At 37.0% G+C, this 23,869-nt stretch overlaps 1 protein-coding gene across 3 annotated transcripts in view; it reads left to right on the top strand.

Annotated features, from left to right (window-relative positions):
• The window catches only part of LOC101741252 (transcriptional enhancer factor TEF-1), a 97,290-nt gene that overhangs the window by 51,732 nt on the left and 21,689 nt on the right, over window positions 1–23,869 (top strand). For all 3 annotated transcript variants that reach the window (XM_038015152.2, XM_038015149.2, XM_062671906.1), the window contains exons 2-3: window positions 16,862–16,992; window positions 22,614–22,743. In XM_038015152.2, coding sequence (XP_037871080.1) covers window positions 22,617–22,743 — 127 coding nt within the window. In that variant the 5' untranslated portion in view covers window positions 16,862–16,992; window positions 22,614–22,616. The remainder of the gene's footprint in view (window positions 1–16,861; window positions 16,993–22,613; window positions 22,744–23,869) is intronic.

Here is a 23,869-nt window from a genome sequence, read left to right as displayed (position 1 = left end):
GATGATTGAAGAGTCATAAGGCTGTCTTAATCTTCTGATCTTGTTATAATTTACGATTCAAAATAAACTATCGAGTATAGGCAGTGTAGTTAGTACACTGCCTATACAGTATTTTATTATCTAACAAGATAAACTCGGCACTGTATTCCTATTTATTTACAATCTGTACCAAAAACTGAATAGAGTTTTCAATCCGACCCAAAATTCAGTGAGGCTTTCAGCTCAGGATTGCTTTTGTCAGGATTAACTTTGCTTTTAAGCTTTAAACTCAAATTTAAACCGTCCACAGAGTATAATCATATCTATTATGTAGTCTGTAAAAATCTTTAATAAGCTTTGTATTTTACGTGTAGTTTTTCATAAAAAGCTGTTGAAGCTGATGGTTGTCCATAAAAATAAATAAAAAGTTTATCACGGCGTCGAAGAACCAAAACTTGCATTGTAATAAAAACTTCTTGAAGAACGAACATATAATGTTTTTGTATGTTTATCTATCCTGACACAAATACATATGCATTGTCAGGAATATACACAATACACACATCTAAGATCTTTCTTCTTACTTTTATTCACTTATTAAACAAACATATAACGTACCATCCGGCGTTGGAATGAGCTTCCCTCCACGATGCTTCCCGAACGCTATGACATGTCATGACATGGCAAACGAGGCTTGTGGAGAGTACTTAACGGTAGGCGGCTGCTTAGTTCTGCCCCTGGCATTGCCTAAGTTCATGGACGATGATAACCACTCACCATCAGGTGGGCCGTATGCTCGTCTGCCTGCAAGGGCAATAAGAAATAAAAATAATAATTAAATGAAGCCCTTTTAAAATCTCAATGTTTAAAATCTCAAATGTAGCTTATAATTAAATTAGCTTGATACGTCTGAACATAACCGTAAGAGAGATCACTATAACTAGCGTCAGAACAATAGTCAAAGCGACTTCTATTCGTATATTATCTAGTGTTGTGCAAATCACAGAATTTCGTTTGGTTTGAAAACAAGCGCCGTTGAAGTAAATTTTTAAAATTAAAAGCTACTACTATATATTGAACCAAGGTATTCAACTATTTTTGAAAGGCGGCTAATGTAGTTTTAAGATGGTTTAAAAATAAATAATAAGTTATTGCGTTTTTGTTTTACACCTGATATTAAGTACTACCCGGAGAAAATACATATATTTATGTTTATATAAAGTAAATTCTATTTACTAGTAGTAGGACCTCTTGTGAGTACGCACAGGTAGGTAGCATCACCTTGCCTATTTTTGCCGTGAAGCAGTAATGCGTTTCGGTTTGAAGGGTGGGGCAACCGTTGTAACTATACTGAGACATTAGAACTTATATCTCAAGGTGGTTGGCGCGTTTACGTTGTAGATGTCTATGGGCTCCAGTAACCACTTAACAATCAGGTGGACTGTGGGCTGTGAGCTCGTCCACCCATCTAAGCAATAAAAAAAAGCCCGCCTTGAGATATGGGATCGAATTAGATTGTTGTACACTGCAGTGTATCTAACCATATTTATATAATAATAGTAACTTTAATCATGGAAGTTAGTCATGAATTTATTGTTTTTGAGTTACTTGTGTTATATTGAACCACAATAGGAAAGAGTTCAGGTCACGTTGGAGTTCTACGAGCGGTGAATATTAAATTAACCGAAATTTATTGAATGGGTTGAGTTTTTAGAATTCTTATGTATACCCAGCATTGAAAGGTGCCGCTTTGCACGTTGATAGAAGCTCAACACGTTTTGATAATAAAAGTTAAAGCTGTTAAAGAAATGATAATAATTAATAAAAAGTACATTAAGCATAGACGTTGAATACAAACTATAACTGTTTAATCTATTGAACAATTATCTTCTAAACTGTTGCATTGATAAAAAGGCGTAATTAATTTTACTGGTGGTAGAACCTCTTGTGAGTCCGCACGGGTAGGTACCACCACCCCGCCTATTTCTGCCGTGAAGCAGTAACGCGTTTCGGTTTGAAGGGTGGAGCAGCTGTTGTGACTATACTGAGAACTTAGAACTTATATCTCAAGGTGGGTGGCGCATTTACGTTGTAGATGTCTATGGGTTCCGGTAACCATTTAACACCAGGTGGGCTGTGAGCTGGTCCAACCACCTAAGCATTAAAATAAACATTAATTTGCGTTAAACTCTCTCTCTCTCTCTCTCTCTCTCTCCTTGTTTAGCTCGTGTTAAAAACGTAATTGCATACGATCTGGATGGATCGTAATCGAGGGTTATTGCGATACATATTAGCACAGTAGGGCGATTCGTTTATTGCACACCGGTCCGTGGTCGGCCACCGTGTGTGTTATCTTGGCTTGGGTTGCGCTGGCGTCACGCGCTGTCGCTTCGTCTTTACGCCACAGTCGAGCGTTCTGACGAGCTTTGCGAAAACGGATTTGCATTGTTTGAATATGAAAATTGTTGACTCTATTACAGCTATGATACGGGTCTGCCGTTCGTTTTTTTTTTGTTGCAACACACAAAGCCTTGCACGATGCATGGCAGGTTTTTTTTTATTGCTTAGATGGGTGGACGAACTCACAGCCCACCTGGGATTAAGTGGTTACTGGAACCCATAGACATCTACAACGTAAATGCGCCACCCACCTTGAGATATAAGTTCTAAGGTCTCAAGTATAGTTACAACGGCTGCCCCCCACCCTTCAAACCGAAACGCATTACTGCTTCACGGTAGAAATAGGCGTGGTGGTGGTACCTATCCGTGCGGACTCACAAGAGGTCGTATCACCAGTAATTACGCAAATTAAAATTTTGCGAGTTTGAATTTTATTACACGCTGCTATTCGCTTTCACCGTGGAAGTCAATCGTGAACATTTGTTGAGTACGTATTTCATTAGAAAAGAAAAATTTGTACCCGCCTGGGATTCGAACACCGGTGCATCGCTCAACACGAATGCACCGGACGTCTTATCCTTTAGGCCACGATGACTTTTAAGGTCGTAGATTTAAGAGGACATTTTGCTTGTTTTTGTTTATTTTTAGTTGATAGATAGAAGAGATATCTATAACTATACTATAACAACATTAGTTGTATCGGTTGGCGATAGAAAACGCGGAATTAAAATGTAATTTTAATTATGCCTAGAATTTGTGAAAACCGAAGAAAATATTATTTAGTTAGTTAGTATTGAAATCAGTACTCAAATTTATTTGTGCTAAATTGTAATACAGGAAATGTGCTCTGTTTATTTCACTGAGAAAAGCAAAAACGAATAACTTGCAATATTGTAAGGAGGTTCGATTAGCGCTCGATCACCGCCGAGTACCTAATGTCCTGCGACATATTACTTTACATTCAGGCGACCGGCCGTCGGCACACGTTATTTACATATAAGTCGTTGTTCCTAAGCTCATTCATGGCCCGGCCTGGTAACCGAGTCTGATTTATTGCTTTAATTTCATAAGTATCTCTTTGTTGGCTCGCCCTCTATATCATGTTCGAGCAATATGGAGCTTCCTCCGCATAGCTTGCGGATGCGCTACGTAAGGGGTCAAACGTTACACCGGTACTCATTAAAAAGATAAGAGCATCTGTTAAGTACATTCTAGAAAATCTAATTTTTTTTAATTGCCATGATGCGTGGAGTAACTTACAGTCCACCTGGTGTTAAGTGATTACTGGAGCCCATAGACATCTACGACGTAAATGCGCCACCCAGCTTGAGATATAAGTTCTAAGGTCTCAAGTATAGTTACAACGGCTGCCCTACCCTTCAAACCGAAACACATTACTGCTTCACGGTAGAAATAGGCAGGGTGGTGGTACCTACCCGCGCGGACTCACAAGAGGTCCTACCACCTACATATCGAATCTAAGAGAAACGTTTCCGAAGACGAAAGGATGATAATAATACGTACTTTATAAGAAACTATATCTATTTGCTAAGCACAAAAACAGTTATCATTTTAGGAAGTTCATATTTACTGAACCCGCTAAAGCAAAGAGCAGTTGGATGACGTCCCCTCCCCGCGTCTCCCGAGACCGTTGACCTCACGGGTCAGCTGATTTTTAAAAGTGTCAATTTGCATACAGCGCAAAAACATAAATATAACTATAGACTTCAACAATTATGGATTAGTCATTAAGATTTATTTTAAGTCATTTTTGTTGGTCACTTAAAAGGAACATTCGCTGTTATCACAGAAATCTAAATTGTCTTATTACGTAGAAATCTGTGGTTGCTATAATAATATAAGGTACCGTAAAATAATATAAAATACTAACTGACCATTTTAATTTCTACTTAATTGTAAGTCGATCTCAAATATTTGGTGAGAACTTGCAATCTGAGACGGTACTCGCGCTTCGCAGCTGGCAAATTGACGCTGATGATTCATAAGCTTCACAGTTCGATGTGAACGCATATTTGATTTAAATCGCACCGAATTAAGGTTTCGATTTGCGTAGCACATTGTTTTGAGATACGACTTTAGTTAATGCGTCAATTCGATGTTGGCAAACGTCTACGTGACTCATAGATGAGCTCCCGAGATCATCTCTACGAACTATATTATTTACGGGTATTTAATTTTATTATAACGTTTTGAGATATAAAAAATTGGCACCGAAGACACACAAAAAGTCAACCGATCAAGAATAATCATAATTCAAGAATAAATTCAGATACACTCAGGCTGACTCACGACATTGTGGTTCTGATACCTTGCCAACTAAATCACCAATTACATAGACGTTTTATATAAATCAACATCAACAATCAACATTAAATCTGAATTCGTAGTCTTAACTCAATCTGTCAATAATATAAGATTATTAATTAGACAACATATTACATGTGAAATGCTATGTTTTGTGTATCTATTGTACATGACATAAATGTGTGCTTAGTGCGAGTTTTTTAACTTATCGATCGCGTAAAAGTTAACTCAAATTTGTATGGAATTGGAACAACGCCTCTAGCTGCAAACCAAGGAAGCTGTTTCAACTTCATACAAATTAGAGTAAACTGATTTAAGAAGTCAATGCGTTGCATAACTCGGCGTCATGATGGGGATAAGGCGCTGGGAGACGTGTTCTCCTCCTTGCGAGCAGCGCATAATGTTCTCTATCTACGTTTACTAGTTTAATCCTTCAGTACTTGAACACGTGAATAGAATAAAGACCAACGCACTGTCCACGTGCCCTTTGTACGTTTCTTTATAGTAAACAATCGCACCACCGGACAAACGTCTTTGTGAAGTCTCGTCGCAGCCGACACGACCATAACAAACACTATTCCAGCAACAATAGTCCGATGCGTTATTAATAAAAATCCATTGCCCTGTTTCATTCGGCAAATGAGAGCCGAGTTGCCTCTATTGAATAATTAATTGAACAGGGGCGACGAAATTAAAGTTGGAACAGCTCGTATTATTGATCTGAAAATTGACGTTAGTCCGCACAATACGGATGTGTTAAATGATTATTAACAAATACTAGTGGTCGCGCAGTAGTCGAAATTCGACTATAATTAATTGAAATTTTAAGTTTGAACATTATTACGGCTCTATTGTCAAAGACTATTATATGTACTTCTGTAATCACAGATTTCGCCAAGACTATACTTTAGACAAATATTAACAAAGAGAAACAATATTTAATCTATTCTCAATTTGACCATAGACTTTATGCAATAAGAAAAGTTTGACAATAAACAAATAGTATGCATGTGTGTGTGTGTGTGTGTCAAATACATGGTAGAGTGTGTAATGTTTTCCTTATTGATTTAATGCATCTTTTATGCATTATTTAAAAAAAATATTAGCATTGTGCACTCCTTCTCTATATTCTTTATAAGTGTGGGAAATTTCATACTCCTCCGTCCGCGCAATTTTCGTAAAAACGGGTACAAAGTTTTTGTTTCACGTATTTAATATATAGATATTGAAAGGTTTGTACACTTCAAAGCATTTCGTTAGATTACAAAATTGGAATACAAAAATGTAAGCGGGCATAAATTAAATTAATAAGCCATACGAAAACACGTTAATGAGTTGTTACATAACTGACCTTTTATGATGGAAACCGAATACATGAAAACCGCACCGTGGGCCGATTTGAGCAAACCCACGGAGAACTGGACGGTCAACCGAAAATTAATTAACATACTTTGGCGCGCAACCCTCGCCCGTTACGCGGACGGTGCGCGCCTCACAGGTGGCCCGGCCCTCCCTCCAATATACACACCCTCGCGCTGTAGGGCTACAACTCAACGTCGAGCGTATAAAATCATTTTAATTTGAATATGTGAAAATGCCATACAAATCATTGTTCGAAAAACAAATAAGTTAGTAACTCAAAATGATAATAATTTTTAAGTCATTGATAAAAAAAATTAAATATATCATACGTATGGAAAATATCCCTACACAAATTAAAGGCAGACTCTGAGATAAAATTAAACACGAAATGTGCACAAAAAATATTCAAATCTCACATCCTTTGCACGCAACAGTGGTTGGGCAATTTTTATATAGATTTTCGTCAGTATCACGCGATACCCAGGGGGTCCGCATTAAGTTTCCGGAATTATACAGTTTTCGATGCCTAAATGCATTCCTTTTACGGTAGTCGCGTGCAGCCGGTCTAGTAGTGCTTGCTATGTTCGTTTTTTTTTAAACTGCACCCGCCTAATTGCGTTCATTAAAAAAGAATCTAACCGTGGAACATTTTGACATTCCACTAGACTCTTGAAAGTTATTTTGAGTGTATAAAAGTTTTAAAGTGAAATTTAATTAACGCTATTAAGATGGCAAGTTTATTACTTTGCGTTACGAATTAAAATATTTGACTTCAAATTATTTAACTTATTTTTTCCCCTTCTCTACGTTTTGACAAACTCTGCTTTTCTCCTTTCCTGTCTTTTTATTTGTTATACGTCAAAATTTACTGCCATTTTTGATTTCGTCATTTTTCCTTGCTGTTCCACTAAATTGTGACTAAATCTGATAGAGTTTCCTATATTTTATTATTGAAGTGAATGATTGAAAATTATCAATTATTATAATTTTTTATTTACATAAGTATCGTTATAACAGCACTAAAGAGTTCAAAATAGAATCTAGCCTTTATTATCTTAATGAATTGGTATAATTTTTAATGTGTAAATTTGGAAAATTTACTAGTGGGCTTGTAATTTTAAATGTTGTAATAACCGCCTCTTGCGTATCTGCCAAAGTAACGCGTGACGATACAACAAACAATAATAATAAAGGGAAATATATATACGGGCTTCGCTCAATATTATGTACTTCGACCCTTTTAGAATACGCATTTCGTGGTTAGATCACGGACGCGTAATTACGTGCATTAACCATTCGACGTACAACGGTTTATATTATAAACATTTATACAAAAACAAACAGAGCCATGTAATTATTCTGCGTAGTTTCTTGACATTTGTCTCTATCGATATGACTGAGTTCTCATTATGTACGGATAATTCCTATACGTAAGGTATATTTTTGTACTTCCACACGGATATTATGAATTTGTATTATTAGAATTCACATACGTTTTATACTCATTTCTATTTTACGATTTACCGTATTTGTAATGTCAAATAAATATAGTGATAATTTGCATCAATAACTAACAAAAACCGCTATGTGAATATTCTTACTTGAAAGGGTTTAATGTAATGCATGTACTTAAATTCAACAACGGGTCTATAATTGCGCTCGCAATAAAATTTTCGATGTACTTTTTGCCAATAATTTTTTTAATAAAGACTTTGTATATTACAATACGATTGGTAGGACGAATGCAATGATTCAAAACGATCGCGACCCTAAAGGCCGAGGGTCGCACTTATTGTAGGCACTTGTGACGTCACAAAGAGCAGGGAACCGAGCGATGCTTTATTATTTTAATTATTGCACGTTGACGATCCCGCCCTTTGTCAGCCAACCGCGAGCGAGCCTGAATTAGTCGCAGGCCGTAATAATTGTCCTAATTGAAGATACTTGATATAATAGCACCGTGCTCGGCGCGGATTCTGGAGCTATGACAGGTCAAACACTGTTCGTTGCTTAATAAGAACCATAATGTTTAGAAGATAATGTTTATTTATAACAAACGTATTACAAATTTATTATTTTAATTTGTTAGTCCGAAATTCGTTTCGATGTAAACGCATTGATTTTAATACAATCAAACAAATAATTATAATGAAAGTAATTAAATTTAAAAAAATTCAACACCTAAAATTATAAAATGTATAGGTATCTATGAATTTTTGAAACCTCACGTTTTTAATATCTCCTTTAATTAGCTCGAAAAGAATAAGAATGAACACAGCATCGTGTATCGTAAATTAAAAAAATATGATGAGTAAAAGTCCGAGTTTCGGGAATTAATGAACTAATTTAAAACATTTTCCGTTCCTTTGTCCGTGCGATAAAAACTGATCTGTTTTTGTTTCATATCATTTGTTTTATGTTTGAATAGAAAATAATATGGACTCTGAAACCGTTTTAATTTCATAAAAACATTCTTTTGTTTTATTTTAGCTTGTACTTTATAATAAATGTCCACTTCTATTGTAATAATGTTTTCGAATGTGTTCAAATATTTATTTATATACATACATAGGGTAAAGAGGATACACTATAATCGAGGGTATTAATTGGGGGACGATTTACACTATTTTTTATTAATTTTTCGATTGGCGACGGAAGTTTTTAATACGATTGTTCGTCTTGTACTGTTGAAACTCAATTTGTGATTCAACTGCAAATTCAAATACAATTCAATTTCAAGTTCAAAAAACTCTCCGGGCACGGAAAACATACGTATGAGGTCGTATGAGGTTCGGCCTAAGGTATACAAAAAGACAACATCACCATCAACGCTCATCATTAGATAACCTTCATCTTCTGTCTATCTTTGAGAATAATCAGTTTAACATTATAAACAAAATGGCGGGTGAAACACTTACGTGTTGTAGTATAACAGCAAAGTATTAAAAATCTTTTGCAACGTTCGGAACAATGCTTAGACATTGCGACAGGAGGGCGTGCTGACATGCCCAAGTTACCATATTCGTAGCCAGTGTGAAAAATTGACATATTGTCATTGGGTAATAATTGCGGCATCGCTTATACAGTTGTATTCAATTAATGAAATTTGGTATGTATTTTGAAAAATATATCTTATACCTTTAAACGAGCAATTCTTGTATATTAATATATATATAATCTGAATCTCGGAAACGGCTCTAACGATTTTCATAAAATTTTGTATACAGGGGATTTCGGGGGCGATAAATCGATCTAGCTACGATTTATTTTCAGAAAATGTTGTTTTATTAGTGTTTTCAATAATCAACTCTTCCCGACATCTATTGGCGAATATAAATACTATTTTTCTTAATTGAGGGCAACTAACCGCTTTAAAGACACAACAAGATGGCTTTATCAAAAAAAAAAAACCGAGCAAGGCTCGGTCATCATCTAGTATTTGTTTAAAGGAGAAACATAAAATTAATGTTGTGAGTTTGTTTGTTTGAAGAGTGCATTAACGTTATTTTTAAATAGCCTTTTATGCTTGTAGGTATGGAAGACACGTGAGCGTCTTTGTAGATGCATTTAAACATATGTATTTATATTGCACACTTACTGTTTTCGCCTACACCTGCTTAAGTATTAGGCATAGTTTCGTTGTTTGATGAATTTAATTATCATAACACAACTGTGTACTCAGAGCACAACTAGAATTCTAATTGTCTTTGCAGGCTGACGATGCCTGATGTCCTGAAATTGGTTACAACCATTCTTGGACGTCAGCACTGGAATCAGCAGATTTAAAAGTTAATCGGCATATTATTGTTATTTTTCTGCTTAAACTGATAGTCTTGAAAAGCTATACCAACGTAGCCGAGCGAGTAGGTGAGCTCTTGGGGCTCTAACCTGGGGACGTTGCTAACACTAGCCCTAGCAAGAGGATTGCTTCGCAGAATCTACCACCGGATCGGAAACGCGATTCACTGAGAAGATCCAACGAGAACCTCAGTGGGCTGTGTTTAAGGGTTAGTTACTTTAGAGTTTACCATTAGAAACCGGTGACAGGTGCTTGAGGTACCTAAAAGCAGCGTTAGTGGATCGGAAAGATCCTTAATGACGTGCTTAGGGCGACGTCGCCGGTTTACCATTCGGTCGGCAGGATCGGTTATATAGTTATCAGCGGCCACGACAAGAGGGTTCTCATGTCGTGCCGCCTTCTCAAAGTGATGCCAACTGAAAATACTCAAGCTGCAGATCGTCGTGGAGATCCGCGTTCCTCATGAACCACGGTGCTCCGACGGCTACCCTGTAAAAATGGGATTAAATGACTTAAAGGGGTTTCAAATCAGTGCGGGCCGCGTGAGCGAACACTACACTTGCATAGGTCATGACCGGGTGTATGCAAGTTTTATAGGGTCACCTTATTACGAAGGCACAATTTACTTAGCTGGCATATTAATCGTACCGATTGGATTAACTGTTTCCGAAACCTCAGTATTACTAATTGTAAATCTGAAACCTTACTTTTTCACCAAATTCATAATAAATACTTAAATAATAACGAAACACTGTACAAGATTGGTTTTGTAAATACAGGGTGTGCAATAAAAATGAGTTTTATAAAGTGTAGACTTTCAGTCGCGAAGGTTGGCGCATACCTCCCTCGACTCGAACCGATCTTCATAAAGAAATTCTCCGTTTTGATATTATATTTATATTGTAAACATTTCGTACCTGCATATTTTGTAACAGTAAATATGAAAATTTCCGGAATGCCTGCGACCCCGCTACTCGGATCTTGGGAACAAAGATTATTTCGGTATTAAGAAAATGCGAATTCTCAGGGCTTCAGTTTTGTCTTTTTCACGATTTATGTTGTGTGCGGAGGATACTAGATTTCCTCAAGAATGTTCACGTTAGAATGGTGTATAAATTAACTGTATGTACGTAAAATACAAATATGTTTTGTAGTAATCTACTATTTTTATATACAGAATTTAGGGATATCTCCAGCGCACAAATTTTCTCCTAATGAACGTCAATCAGAGCTTATGTCATTGACGGTCTCCATGTATCAAAGATTAGGTAACAAAACCAATTTTATTCTAATACTGAAACTATTACTCAATATTGTGAGAAAGAAATTTTGGAATAATAATTTACACATTCCATAATAATTTCATGCTAATATACATATTCTAGATACTAGCGTAGATGAGAAAACCAGCTCGCTGACCACCTGGTGTCGAATGCTTATCAGAGCCCGTAAATACCGGTATGTCGCCTCACATATTGCGACAAAAATTGGTCATCGAGTTCCAAATCTAACTTAACAAATACTTTCAAGTCCGAGCCCATTAAAACTTGTGCGGCAGAACGACGCAGGAGAACGATACCCTTGTGAGCTAATCGTCAGTAAATATGGGAAATTATTAGACGGCCGATTCTGATTACTGACCGGTGAGGATGTTATAGTGGAAGATCCTATGGTCTAATGCAAATAGATCGACCGCAAACATTTATACAAATAATATTATTGGATATACATTTTGCATTAAGAGTATATTATACGCAGGAGAACTATACCTACCCTTGTGAACTAATCGTCAGTAAATATGGGAAATTATTAGACGGGTGATTACTGACCGGTGAGCATGTTATAGTGGAAGATCCTATGGTCTAATGCAAATAGATCGACCGCAAACATTTATACAAATAATATTATTGGATATACATTTTGCATTAAGAGTATATTATACGCAGGAGAACTATACCTACCCTTGTGAACTAATCGTCAGTAAATATGGGAAATTATTAGACGGGTGATTTTGATTACTGACCGGTGAGCATGTTATAGTGGAAGATTTTTTTTTTTTTTTTTTTATTGCCCTTGTAGGCAGACGAGCATACGGCCCACCTGATGGTGAGTGGTTACCGTCGCCCATGGACTTCAGCAATGCCAGGGGCAGAGCCAAGCCGCTGCCTACCGCTATCCTATGGCCTAAAGCAAATAGATCGACCGCAAACACTATATTCTTGGATATTATACATTTTGCGTTAAGATTATACCTATATTATTGCTAACGTCGACGTGTTATCGTAGTGGCTACTACAAGATTGGAAGTTTACAAAGTGTACATCCGACTTGTAAACAAACAAACTGTATGACGTCAATATATAATGTACACACGGTTACAAAGTTTTACCACCGTACTCGATTGTTCAGCTGTTCCCGTAAACGGACTAGTAATTGGAGCAGCATTGATCGTATTCACAGTATTATTATCTGCGAATTTTAATTGTCTGTTGAAATTAATGAACAAACAACTAAAAAAAAAGGCTATATTATAATCGTTGAAATTTTATCCCTCCAATATATCTGAAAAATGAGACCGAGAATATCAAACGAAGCTAATGCAGCAGAACAGTTGAGTAAAAAAGTTTACAGTCAACTTTTAGGATGTCCTTTTACTACAGGACTTGGAATTACACCTCGGAATAATAGAATTACTTGATACGGCGTATTATCCCTTAAAGCACGGACGCTTCGGAGTCATGATAGTATATTTCCTGTTATTATTATTATAAACTACTAGCTGACCCGGCAGACTTCGTAGTGCCTCAATCGATAAATAAAAGACCTAAACTTTTGTATAAAATATACTTAAAATAAACAAAAGCAATCCGTACGACGGGGGACACATCAAAGGAAAAGCAAAATTGTTATTTTTATTTAATTCCGAGCGTTTTCATATTTATCTACCTGTTAAACCTTCTCTGGACTCCCACAAATAATTCAAGACCAAAATTAGCCAAATCGGTCCAGCTGTTCTCGGGTTTTAGCGAGACTAACGAACAGCAATTCATTTTTATATATAAACTATAGTAAGTACTATTTAGTATTCACTGTTTGCTTCTGCTTCCATTGTCTTGGTGTAACGAATCCTCGTTAAATTCCATAAGATCCCATAAAAGTATCCTCTCATTACTTCAGTGCTGTTGAGACTCTAACTACATGGGCGGTAGTTCGTCCAAAGCCAAGGGAACTACTAAAGATAGTATTTAATAATCAAAACCTCCAAATGACGCTAGTGGATATTGTGCAAAGGTATTTTCGTTTTAAAATTTCTCTCTTTTTAATCCTAAAAATTGATATAGGGTTCAGTAATTTACTGTAAAATTTTATCAACATAAAAGATACATCGTTCATTACAATATGAACGAACCTTATATTAATATAATTCGTGCAAATTTAGTGGGTAATTTTCATTGTGTCAAAAACCCCTATTGGCTTTTTCTCTCATTGAAATAAATAAATCTTAAATCTGAAATGCTACGGTACATATTTAAACGCGTCGACGCTTAAAAAGTAAACAAAACGTAACTCAAACTAAAATCAGTGATTTAACATGCATCTTAATAAGTAGCTAATGAGTCTTCATTAGTTCAACGATACGTTTGCCACTAATTAACTTTCGTAATGCGCACGTTAACCGAACGACGTACGATTCACTGAAATAAGGATGTTGAGTCATTTAAAAAGGTTACGTATCCATAAATGTAAATAGACATGCTTTAACAAAAACCGACTTCAAATAGAAAAAAAAAATGTGTGCGTGTACTAGTGTACACACGTAAGAAGTGAAACTTCTTTATGGCCTTATTTTTCGAAAAATGATCTACATGCAACTTTCTAGAAATTGGTTAAATAAAGTTAAATTAGATAAAGTTTAAACAAAAGGATTTTATTATCATAGACATGAATACAAAAAAGTTAAATTAGATAAAGTTTAAACAAAAGGATTTTATTATCATAGACATGAATACAAAAAAGATGGCGCGTAACGGAAAAATGTGACGCGTAACCGAAAAATGTGACGGTAAATTTTTTTCCAACGCCGATAAGGAAGTTTCACTTCAAAAGATATTCCAAAACAAATTAATATACACTAAAAACAATAATCATCGAAATCAGTTGGCGTGATATAGAGTTATTGAGTTATTCATCTATTTGTCGCGCACGTACTTAATGTAAATTTAAGGCTTATATTATTTTCTCATGGATACCATTATCAGAATTGGACTAAATTGGACCACACGGGAAGCGTCAGCTTTCTAATAAAAAAAGAATCATCAAAATCGATTCACCCAGTCAAAAGCTATGAAGTAAAAAAAAAAAACATACAGTCGAATTGAGAACCTCCTCCTTTTTTGAAGTCGGTTAAAAATCTTAAACAGTATTTAGTAAATACATTCGAAACTGCTCAAACTAGAAATATTTCCAATATGGCAATGATGTTATTGCTGTCGAATAAGAAAAAAATGTACATGAAGGCACTAGATGTCACCGCAAATAAAATGTGGGCGGGTGACAGTTACAGCGAAATATTCTCACGACGGACACACTCTTCCTTCTCTTCAACTTTAAATTATTCATATGCACAACAATTTTTTTTTTTTTTTTTTTCTAAAATGGGTGGACGAGCTCTCATCCCACCCGGTGTTAAGTGGTTACTGGAGCCCATAGACATCTGCAACGTAAATGCGCCACCCACCTTGAGATACAAGTTATAAGGTCTCAGTATAGTTACAGTTACAACGGCTGCCCCACCCTTCAAACCGAAACGCGTTACTGCTTCACGGCAGAAATAGGCGGGGTGGTGGTACCTACCCGCGCGGACTCACAAGAGGTCCTACCACCAGTAAGATAAAATATTCACAAAAAACACTGCTTACCTATAATACTTTTCTTAACTTGACCTGTATGTGTTATCTACGAAATCTAATCCAGTTATCTATACACGTCACGGATTCAACATAATTTTCCAACTCCAGGGAATCCGATTAACGTGAAAATTTGCATATCACCGATGCAGTGATTATGTTTGCTCTTGGCCAGGATAAATAAATGGATTACTTTTAATTCTTAGTACGGCTTGCCATTGAGTTATACTACTTATTTATTAATAAGTAAGTCTAAAAGATCGTGTAAAATCAAATATACCAACTAATAACCTCTAATAGAATTCTATGTCTAATTTGAGATTTTTAATGAATTTCAACGTTTTTGGGCTCCAGCTCGGGGACTATTTTAAGAGCTTTTTAATCATTGAACTATAAACATAAAAAATTGCGATATCTTGACATGTTGCACGTAATAATTCCTTTTCGCCATAATTTCTATTCAGTCAGTACTTTGAATAATATAGGCCAACATTGTATGGAACGCTTTCCTCGAGAAATTGCTCGAGATAATTTCCTTCATCTTTATTTTATCATCCCACCGTCCGTCACCGAAGCAGAGCTTATTCACACTCCAAGGATCTTTTTGCCATGTTCCATCCAGCTCTGGAATGAACTCCCTGCCTCGCTAAGATTTATCTTTCTTCATACGAAGTTGAATCCTCAGCAGTAGGCAGCGGCCTAGTCGTGCCTATGTCCATAACTGACGCGGTAATAACAGTAATAGATAAAGTATAATTTTTAATGATGGGGATAAATATTTTTCTTTCCCTTTTTTTTTCGCTGGTAGAGGCTATTTCAGCTATGCGCGGACGGGTAGGTGAGCTCAGAGAATTGCCCTAGCAAGAGCAGTGTCTCGTAGAATCTACCACCGGATCGGAATCGCAACTCACTAAGAAGATCCGGCGAGACTTAGTGGGTTAAATTAATCAGAGACGTAGCCAGCACTACAATGTTTTCTCATTGTCAAGAGCATGCGACCTGTCTAACGTTTGTGAAATTTTCAATCCATTTTATGTTCGATTAATAATTATGGCAGTGAGCCCTATAAATAATATCTTCTCTTAACCGCAAATACACAAATTGACGTAATAAAAATAAAATGATTCAATGTTAATTGTGTAATAATATTGTATTACATTTTTCAGAAAAGGATGACTCAGATATTCTAACTTAAAAATACAATATAATAATATGTCTAATAGAATTGAAGAATTGCAGTCCTTGATGCGTGTGCAAATTATCAAATTAATCTGATGTCTTGTAGTCTTTGAAAATTACATTTATAGATTACGTTACATAAAAACAGACGTAAATACACATCAAGCTAATAAAATCGTGTTAAAATGTAGCATTTTATTGTACACTAAAATATTACAAACAAAATTAGAACAGCCAGCCTTATGTTATATTTAAGTCTTTTCTGCTAGGCGGCCATTGCAATTGAATAGGGTGCAATTGAAGAGTACTTGAAGTCAAAATGAAGTAACCCAATCAGATGACATACGTATGTGTAAAAAAAACAATAATTATTTCTTATAGGCATGTATTAATTAGTCTTGTGCGTGTACTATGTGTGCATTTGCCGTTTTTATGACTTATAATTTAAAATTTGAAATCTAAACCAAAAGTGGTGGTAGGACCTCTTGTGAGTCCGCGCGGGTAGATACCACCGCCCTGCCTATTTCTGCCGTGAAGCAGTAATGCGTTTCGGTTTGATCGGCAGGGCAGCCGCTCTAACTATACTGAAACCTTAGAACTTATGTCCTAAGGTGGGTGGCGCATTAACGTTGTAGATGTCTATGGGCTCCAGTAACCACTTAAAACCAGGTGGGCTATGAACTCGTCCACACACCTAAGCCATAAAAAATAAAAAGTCCTCTGATTTACTTCTTCAGTTAGTACTGGACCTCATTTTGCTCTTTTGTCTCAATGATAGAAAATATTTGCGTGACAGAAAGCTGTGGAAGTATTACTCATATTTTGTTTTAAAAAAATAAGGATATAAGGATAGGGAGAGAATAGAGAGGGAGATAATGAGATTTTATAAGTTGTTTTTTTTTTGTTACAGCGAGCGGCGCGCTCGCAGCCGGCACCATTGCGTCTCCGTGGAGCACGCCGGCCGGCGCGCCCGACACCAATGGATCGGGCGGCGCTGACGCCAAGCATCTCGATGTCGGAGACGCTAGTGACGATGAGAAGGTAATCGAAAATAAACTATTCATGGGTTTATGATCAATTTACTCATAAATTGTATCCCGTAAATAAGACTAGAAGTAATAAGGGTTTTGATCGTTTTCTAAGAATAAATGCGGTAAAAGATTTTGATTATATGCTCGACGTATCTATCGCAATCATTAGAAAACCAATGAGGGGTCGTGATGAAAAGCTTGCAATAATATCATAAATGAAGCAATAATTTAAGTTGTAATTACAACACAGCCTAGTTCACAGAATAAAGTTACAATTTCTTAGTTTTTGCATTTTTACTACTTAACAATAAAGTAGTAAATGAAATAAATATACAAATGCACAAAGAAGGTAAACAAAGTCGTCGTTGCCTAAAGGATAAGACCTCCGGTGCATTTGTGTTGAAGCGATGCACCGGTGTTCGAACCCCAGGCGGGTAACAATTTTTATAATGAAATACGTACTCAACAAATGTTCACGTTTGACTTCCACAGTGAAGGAATAACATAGTGTAATAAAAATCAAACCCGCAAAATTATAATTTGCGTAATTACTGGTGGTAGGACCTCTTGAGAGTCCGCGTGGGTAGGTACCATCACCCTGTCTATTTCTACCGTGAAGCAGCAAAAAAACCTAAGAGCTTTAGTAATCAAGATAATTGATGAAGCTTAAATTAATGTGGATCCAGAAAATTTTATTTGATCCTGTAGTAAGTCGGATAATGTTTTACATTTGATTCTCTTTATAATTCTAGACGTTCTGAATACTTTCGCCCGATATTCAAATTCGCATTTTACTAATAAAACCTTACCATGTGTGACATAAAAACTGTTATAGCTTAAAAATGGCTTGAACCGTTTTTTTTTTAATTATCAACATTGAAATTTAAATTCAATCTAAAACAATACAATGTGATAAGACTAACTAGTCAGGTCATAAGTATTGTCACACAGTAAAAACTTTTCTTTTAGAATGCTGGCCACAAAAAAGTTTATTGAATTCGAATTTCGAATTGTTCATGAAAATAAAAATGTATACTTTTAGAATTTTACTCATTTTTAAATATGGAGTGGACGCTTAAAGAAGACCGTGTTGCAGTTATTGCGTTGCATCGTTGCGGTTACGCGCCAATTCAAATTTTTAACATACTGAAAATTTTGAATATAACCAAAAGATTCGTTTATCGTACCATCAAACGATACAATGAAGACTCTAGTGTAGATGACAGGTCAAGAAGTGGTCGCCCTCGGTCTGTTAGGACTCCAGCAGTGATAAAAGCTGTGAAGGCGCGAATTCAAAGAAATCCCAAACGTAAGCAGAAACTGTTGGCTCTTCAGATGGGGTTAAGCAGAACCACGGTGAAAAGGGTGTTAAATGAAGACTTAGGGCTTCTTGCATATCGAAGAAAAACAGGACATCGTTTGAATGCTCGTCTAATGGACCTTAGACTGAAGAGATGCCGCGCTTTGTTGAAGCGGTACGCGGGAAAAAAATATCGGGAAATTCTTTTTTCGGATGAAAAATTTTTTACCGTAGAAGAGAGCTACAACAAACAAAATGATAAGGTGTACGCACACAGTAGTGAAGAAGCGAGCAACCGTATTCTGCGTGTCCAACGAGGTCATTTTCCATCCTCGCTCATGGTATGGTTGGGAGTTTCTTATTGGGGCTTAACAGAGGTACATTTTTGTGAGAAAGGTGTAAAAACGAATGCAGTTATGTATCAAAATACAGTCCTGACGAACCTTGTGGAACCTGTTTCTCATACTATGTTCAATAACAGGCACTGGGTATTCCAACAAGATTCGGCGCCAGCTCATAGAGCGAAGAGCACACAAGACTGGCTGGCGGCGCGTGAAATCGACTTCATCCGGCACGAAGACTGGCCCTCCTCCAGTCCAGATTTGAATCCGTTAGATTACAAGATATGGCAACACTTGGAGGAAAAGACGTGCTCAAAGCCTCATCCCAATTTGGAGTCACTCAAGACATCCTTGATTAAGGCAGCCGCCGATATTGACATGGACCTCGTTCGTGCTGCGATAGACGACTGGCTGGGCAGATTGAAGGCCTGTATTCAAAATCACGGAGGTCATTTTGAATAAACTTTAGTGTCATAAGAATCTATGTTTTGTTAAGTTCATTTTGGTATATGAATGGTTACATAATGAATAAACTTGTTTCAATTATTTTACATTAAACATGTGACAGAATTTATGACCTGACTAGGTATATTGTGCACCCACAGTAGCAGATATACCGCCGCCTTGCTCATGATTGATATGGCTTGCATTGCGTGTTGAGATAGAACTTCAACATCACGTATCTTTCTTTATTTTCCTACCTATGCTGGCTATCAGTGAGGCTATTTCAGCTTTACTCTAGCGTGTAGGTGAGCTCTCGGGACTCAAACCGGAACTATTGCTAACACTAGCCCTAGCAAGAGCAGTGCTTCGCAGAATCTACCACGGGATCGGAAACGCGACCCACTGAGAAGATGCAGCGAGAAACTCAGTGGGTTGTGTCTGTGGGTTAATTTACTCGCAAGCGACGGGTTCGACGAGAACGTTGACCGGTGCTTGGGGTACTTAAAAGTACCGTTAGTGGATCGGGAGGATTAAAGTCCACAATCACCCGGCTAATTTAAATTGCCGAGCAAAAAGAAAAAAAAATCGATTCTTCTATATTTTTTAAGCACATGGCACTTTTTCTCTCCAACACATACACACCCACGTATCAAAGTCAGTTGTAGTATTCGCGTTATGGGTTCCACTAATCCTTTAACAATAAGCGGGCCGTAACCTCGTCTTCCTATCTAATGTCACTATAAAAATAACCTACAGGTCGTCGCCGGTAATATACGTCATTCACATAATATTCTTATAGTTGGTTGAAAATTTAAACACAGACATCACTGGTAATAAGTAATTTATTTGAGTTAGTGTAACAGCTGTAAATTTAACATAGAATCCTTTTCTATAGGTCACGTGGCATATCGGTATTATATCATCTCTAAAGACGAAAATTTTGAAACATATATTGAAAAATATTAATAGACAAATTTTTTTCATCATGATACCATTTCTTATCGTTATATCTAGAAATAATTATGACTTACTCCATTTGTAATTTAAAGATTTTGTCTAAATAGTTTCTAGTTGAAGTTCACTTGATTAGATTTTGAATACCTATATAGAGTAAAGTAAAGAATTATCTGATATTTTGGTTTGATGAAGGTTGTAAAGACTGAAGTAATTATTTATTAAGAAATATCTGAGTGTTTGCCGCCGTAATAATAATTAATGCAATTCATTTAACGCTTGTTTAATTATCAAACCGTAAACTAAGTTTCGGTGATCTCTTGTCGAATAATTTGACATGCCAAAATAAATATTTTTTGTTGAAAAAAAATTTGTTATTTTTCTTGATTGCCACGAGTTTACAGCTCTCATGATTGGAAGTAGTTATCGGCATAAAGCCAAGCCGTTGCCTACCATTGAGAACTATCCAAACCTCGTTAGTATGTCGTAACGCTCGGAAAACACTATTGACGACAGTTAATTTCAGAGCAACGTAGAATTTATAGTCGATGAACGCAGTGATTCCGGGAAATATGTACAAATCAACTCATCTCAATCTTATTAAAGAGCTTTTTTTTTTTTTTATTGCTTAGATGGATGGACGAGCTCACATCCCACCTGGTGTTAAGTGGTTACGGGAGCCCATAGACATCTACGACGTAAACGCGCCACCCACCTTGAGATATAAGTTCCAAGGGTCTCAGTATAGTTACAACGGCTGCCCCACCCTTCAAACCGAAACGCAATACTGCTTCACGGCAGAAATAAAAGAACATGGCCCAATCTAAGTTCATTTTTTTTTCTATAGTATAGCGGTTGTCGTTTGGCGCTGTTGTTACCTTGATATTGTCAATGTACATTGACGGTTACAATTCCTTGAAGTGGGCGACGAGCCTTCATGAGAAAAGATAAGAAAGATAATTAATATAGTAGTATGACATCAATGAAACAATATATAATAGGTATCTAATAATTGTTTCGAAGGTACCTATTGCACTTTATTGGATAGGACCAGAAAACAAGACATTAACTTGTAAATATATTTTTGATATCGCTTATGACTAATTTTTTTTTCGTGTAAAATAAATACTGATGATGGGTCAAAATAAAATGTGATTCCGCTATCAAAACCCGTCATTACACACATGTTGTCTATTACATAGGTTTCATTTTGTCGTTCATTGCGTAGTCGTAGGTGATTGTCTAATCCGTCTGGATTCACGGCCCAGTGGACATCAGAGCCTACAAACGTTACAACTTGAACGCTTGGCACGAGGTCGAAATCTCGAATGCTTTGAGCAGCAGCCATTTCCTCAAACGGGAACGCATGACCACTTCGAGTTCAATGGAAACTTCATCGGTACGAAACAAAAGCAAATTCATTTAACCGCTACCCAGCACAATATGGGTACATTAGTGAGAAAATCGTACGTAAATATTGACGGAGTATAGAATAAAAACAGAAACAACGTTACAAGTGGTTCCGCGGAACTTGTGATTCATGATGTTTTCGATCGCTCATTGGACCGCGCCGAGGGCACTGTGTTATTTTTATTTTCTTTTGAGAATAGCGAGCGAGTCTATTAATTACAATGACGCACTCGTCAGTGAGCAAACCGCGGGTTCAGTTACGTCTGTTTAATGTACGGTTCTAGTGTGTTTCGTTTTGGGAACAACCTTTAAGTAGGCTCACACAAAAACATATCAGTTAAGTCTCGTTGAAGCCGCATTATCGATTTGTACTACTATTTTTATACGCATGCAAACCGAATCACATTGCCAACAGAACTAAATTATTAGTTTTATTGCTTATAAAATAAATCGAATAATGGTACTAGAGTGATATACAAATTAAAAGCGTATCTTCGACTTATTTCGAAATGAATATTAACTCTCAGAGCGGTCAATATTCACTTGTCAGCTTGGATTTTTTTCTGTGTTGGAACACACATATGATTGATACGACATAGTAGAGTATACTTTATTGCATACCCAAACATACTTTACAATGAAAATGAACATGTATATAAACTAGAATGGGCGGTCTTATCACTAAAAGCGATCTCTTCCTGATAACCGTTTCCACATTTACACATATCACGGAGAAATTATGTAAGATATGTGGCAGATATGATATAGTATGCTACGACTAATACTATCCTTAAATAGATCATACATTTAAATGTATTGAAGACAACACAAGGTACTATAGCATTTTAATGCCAAATATAGTAAGTAAATAAAGAGACTGTCTCCGGTAGCCCACTGAGTTTCTCGCCGGATCTTTTCAGTAGGTCGCGATCCCGATCCGGTGGTAGATTCTGCGATGCATTGCTCTTAGTAGGGCCAGTGTTAGCAACACCCCCGGTTTGAGCCCCGTGAGCTCACCTACTAGCTTGGTGAATCTAGAATAACCCCTCAAGGTTACTAGAATAGGTACGCAAAAAAATTTGTCTCCGAGCAGGGGTCAAACTAGGACTCATATAATATTAGTGAAGCACTAAATCAAATCACAGATTTATACGTTTTTTTATGACGAGGACGCTTTCGCAGGACATGTCGGCGGCGGACGCGGAGGGCGTCTGGAGTCCCGACATCGAACAGAGCTTCCAAGAGGCGCTGGCGATATACCCGCCCTGTGGACGACGCAAAATTATTCTCTCCGACGAGGGCAAGATGTACGGTGAGTTCGAACATGAAGAAAAATTACAATGGGTGTAAATGTTTGTCTCTATAACAAATACCATTGATAGCATAGTGTGTTGAGACGCTAAAACCCAGCGATCTTTGTAGGTCGCAGTGACCCATCAATGGTATTGGCTGTCACTGCCTCATAGTGTTATCATAATTCTAGCCAAATACTAGACTACTTTTCTTGAACAGAAAATTTTGACCTTCTCGAGGAAGAGAACGACCTCCCCAAGGATTCAGATTATTTCACGGCATCAGCAATATATGTATAGACTATAGCGTACTCTAGAGGCGTTTCTGCTACTCCTCGCAAGGCCTGAGGACTGAATCAGCTAGTAAAGCCGACTATGTGTTTGTGCCTACACAACTCCGTCTCGTGAGGATTCTTTATAAGACTCGATTTATTTTTTACTGGTGGTAGGAAGTCTTGTGAGTCCACACGGGTAGGTACCACCACCCTGCCTATTCCTGCCGTGAAGCAGTAATGCGTTTCGGTTTGAAGGGTGGGGCAGCCGTTGTAACTATACTGAGACCTTAGAACTTATATCTGAAGGCGGGTGGCGGCATTGACATTGTAGATGTCTATCGGCTTCGGTAACCACCTTAACACCAGGTGGTCAGTGAGCTCGTCCGCCGACCTAAGCAATAAAAAAAAAACTCATGAATAGCGATCAGACATCTAAAATGCTATAATTATTAAAACACGTTTAATAATAATGTTTCACCTGGGTCCACGTCAGTTTCTTAATAAGCGACCCTGAAACGAGACAATTCATTAGCAGCGTGATAAAACAAACGAAAGTACAACGCGCGGAAAATCTAAATGATAAACGTTTATTAAAAATGCAGACGTTATAATACAACGCTCGACTTCCCCACATGTCAATTTGGTTGAATAATGGAGCGATATCAAGGCCGTCGTCGTGCTCCGAAATGAACAATGGTCTTGGCACGAGACAAAAGCCACCGTTTGGTACCCATTGATGTCGGCCGACAAAGCGGTTTGCGCAATAGGATTCCGCGGAAAGACGTGAACCGACAATTATTATCTGATGCGGTTCGACCGTGTCGTGTCGATTCGAAGAAATCACACGGCTACTTTATCACGTACGAAAATA

This window comes from Bombyx mori, chromosome 13 (assembly GCF_030269925.1).
Source record: "Bombyx mori chromosome 13, ASM3026992v2".
Lineage (NCBI taxonomy): Eukaryota > Metazoa > Arthropoda > Insecta > Lepidoptera > Bombycidae > Bombyx > Bombyx mori.
This window is presented reverse-complemented; position numbering and strand designations above follow the sequence as displayed.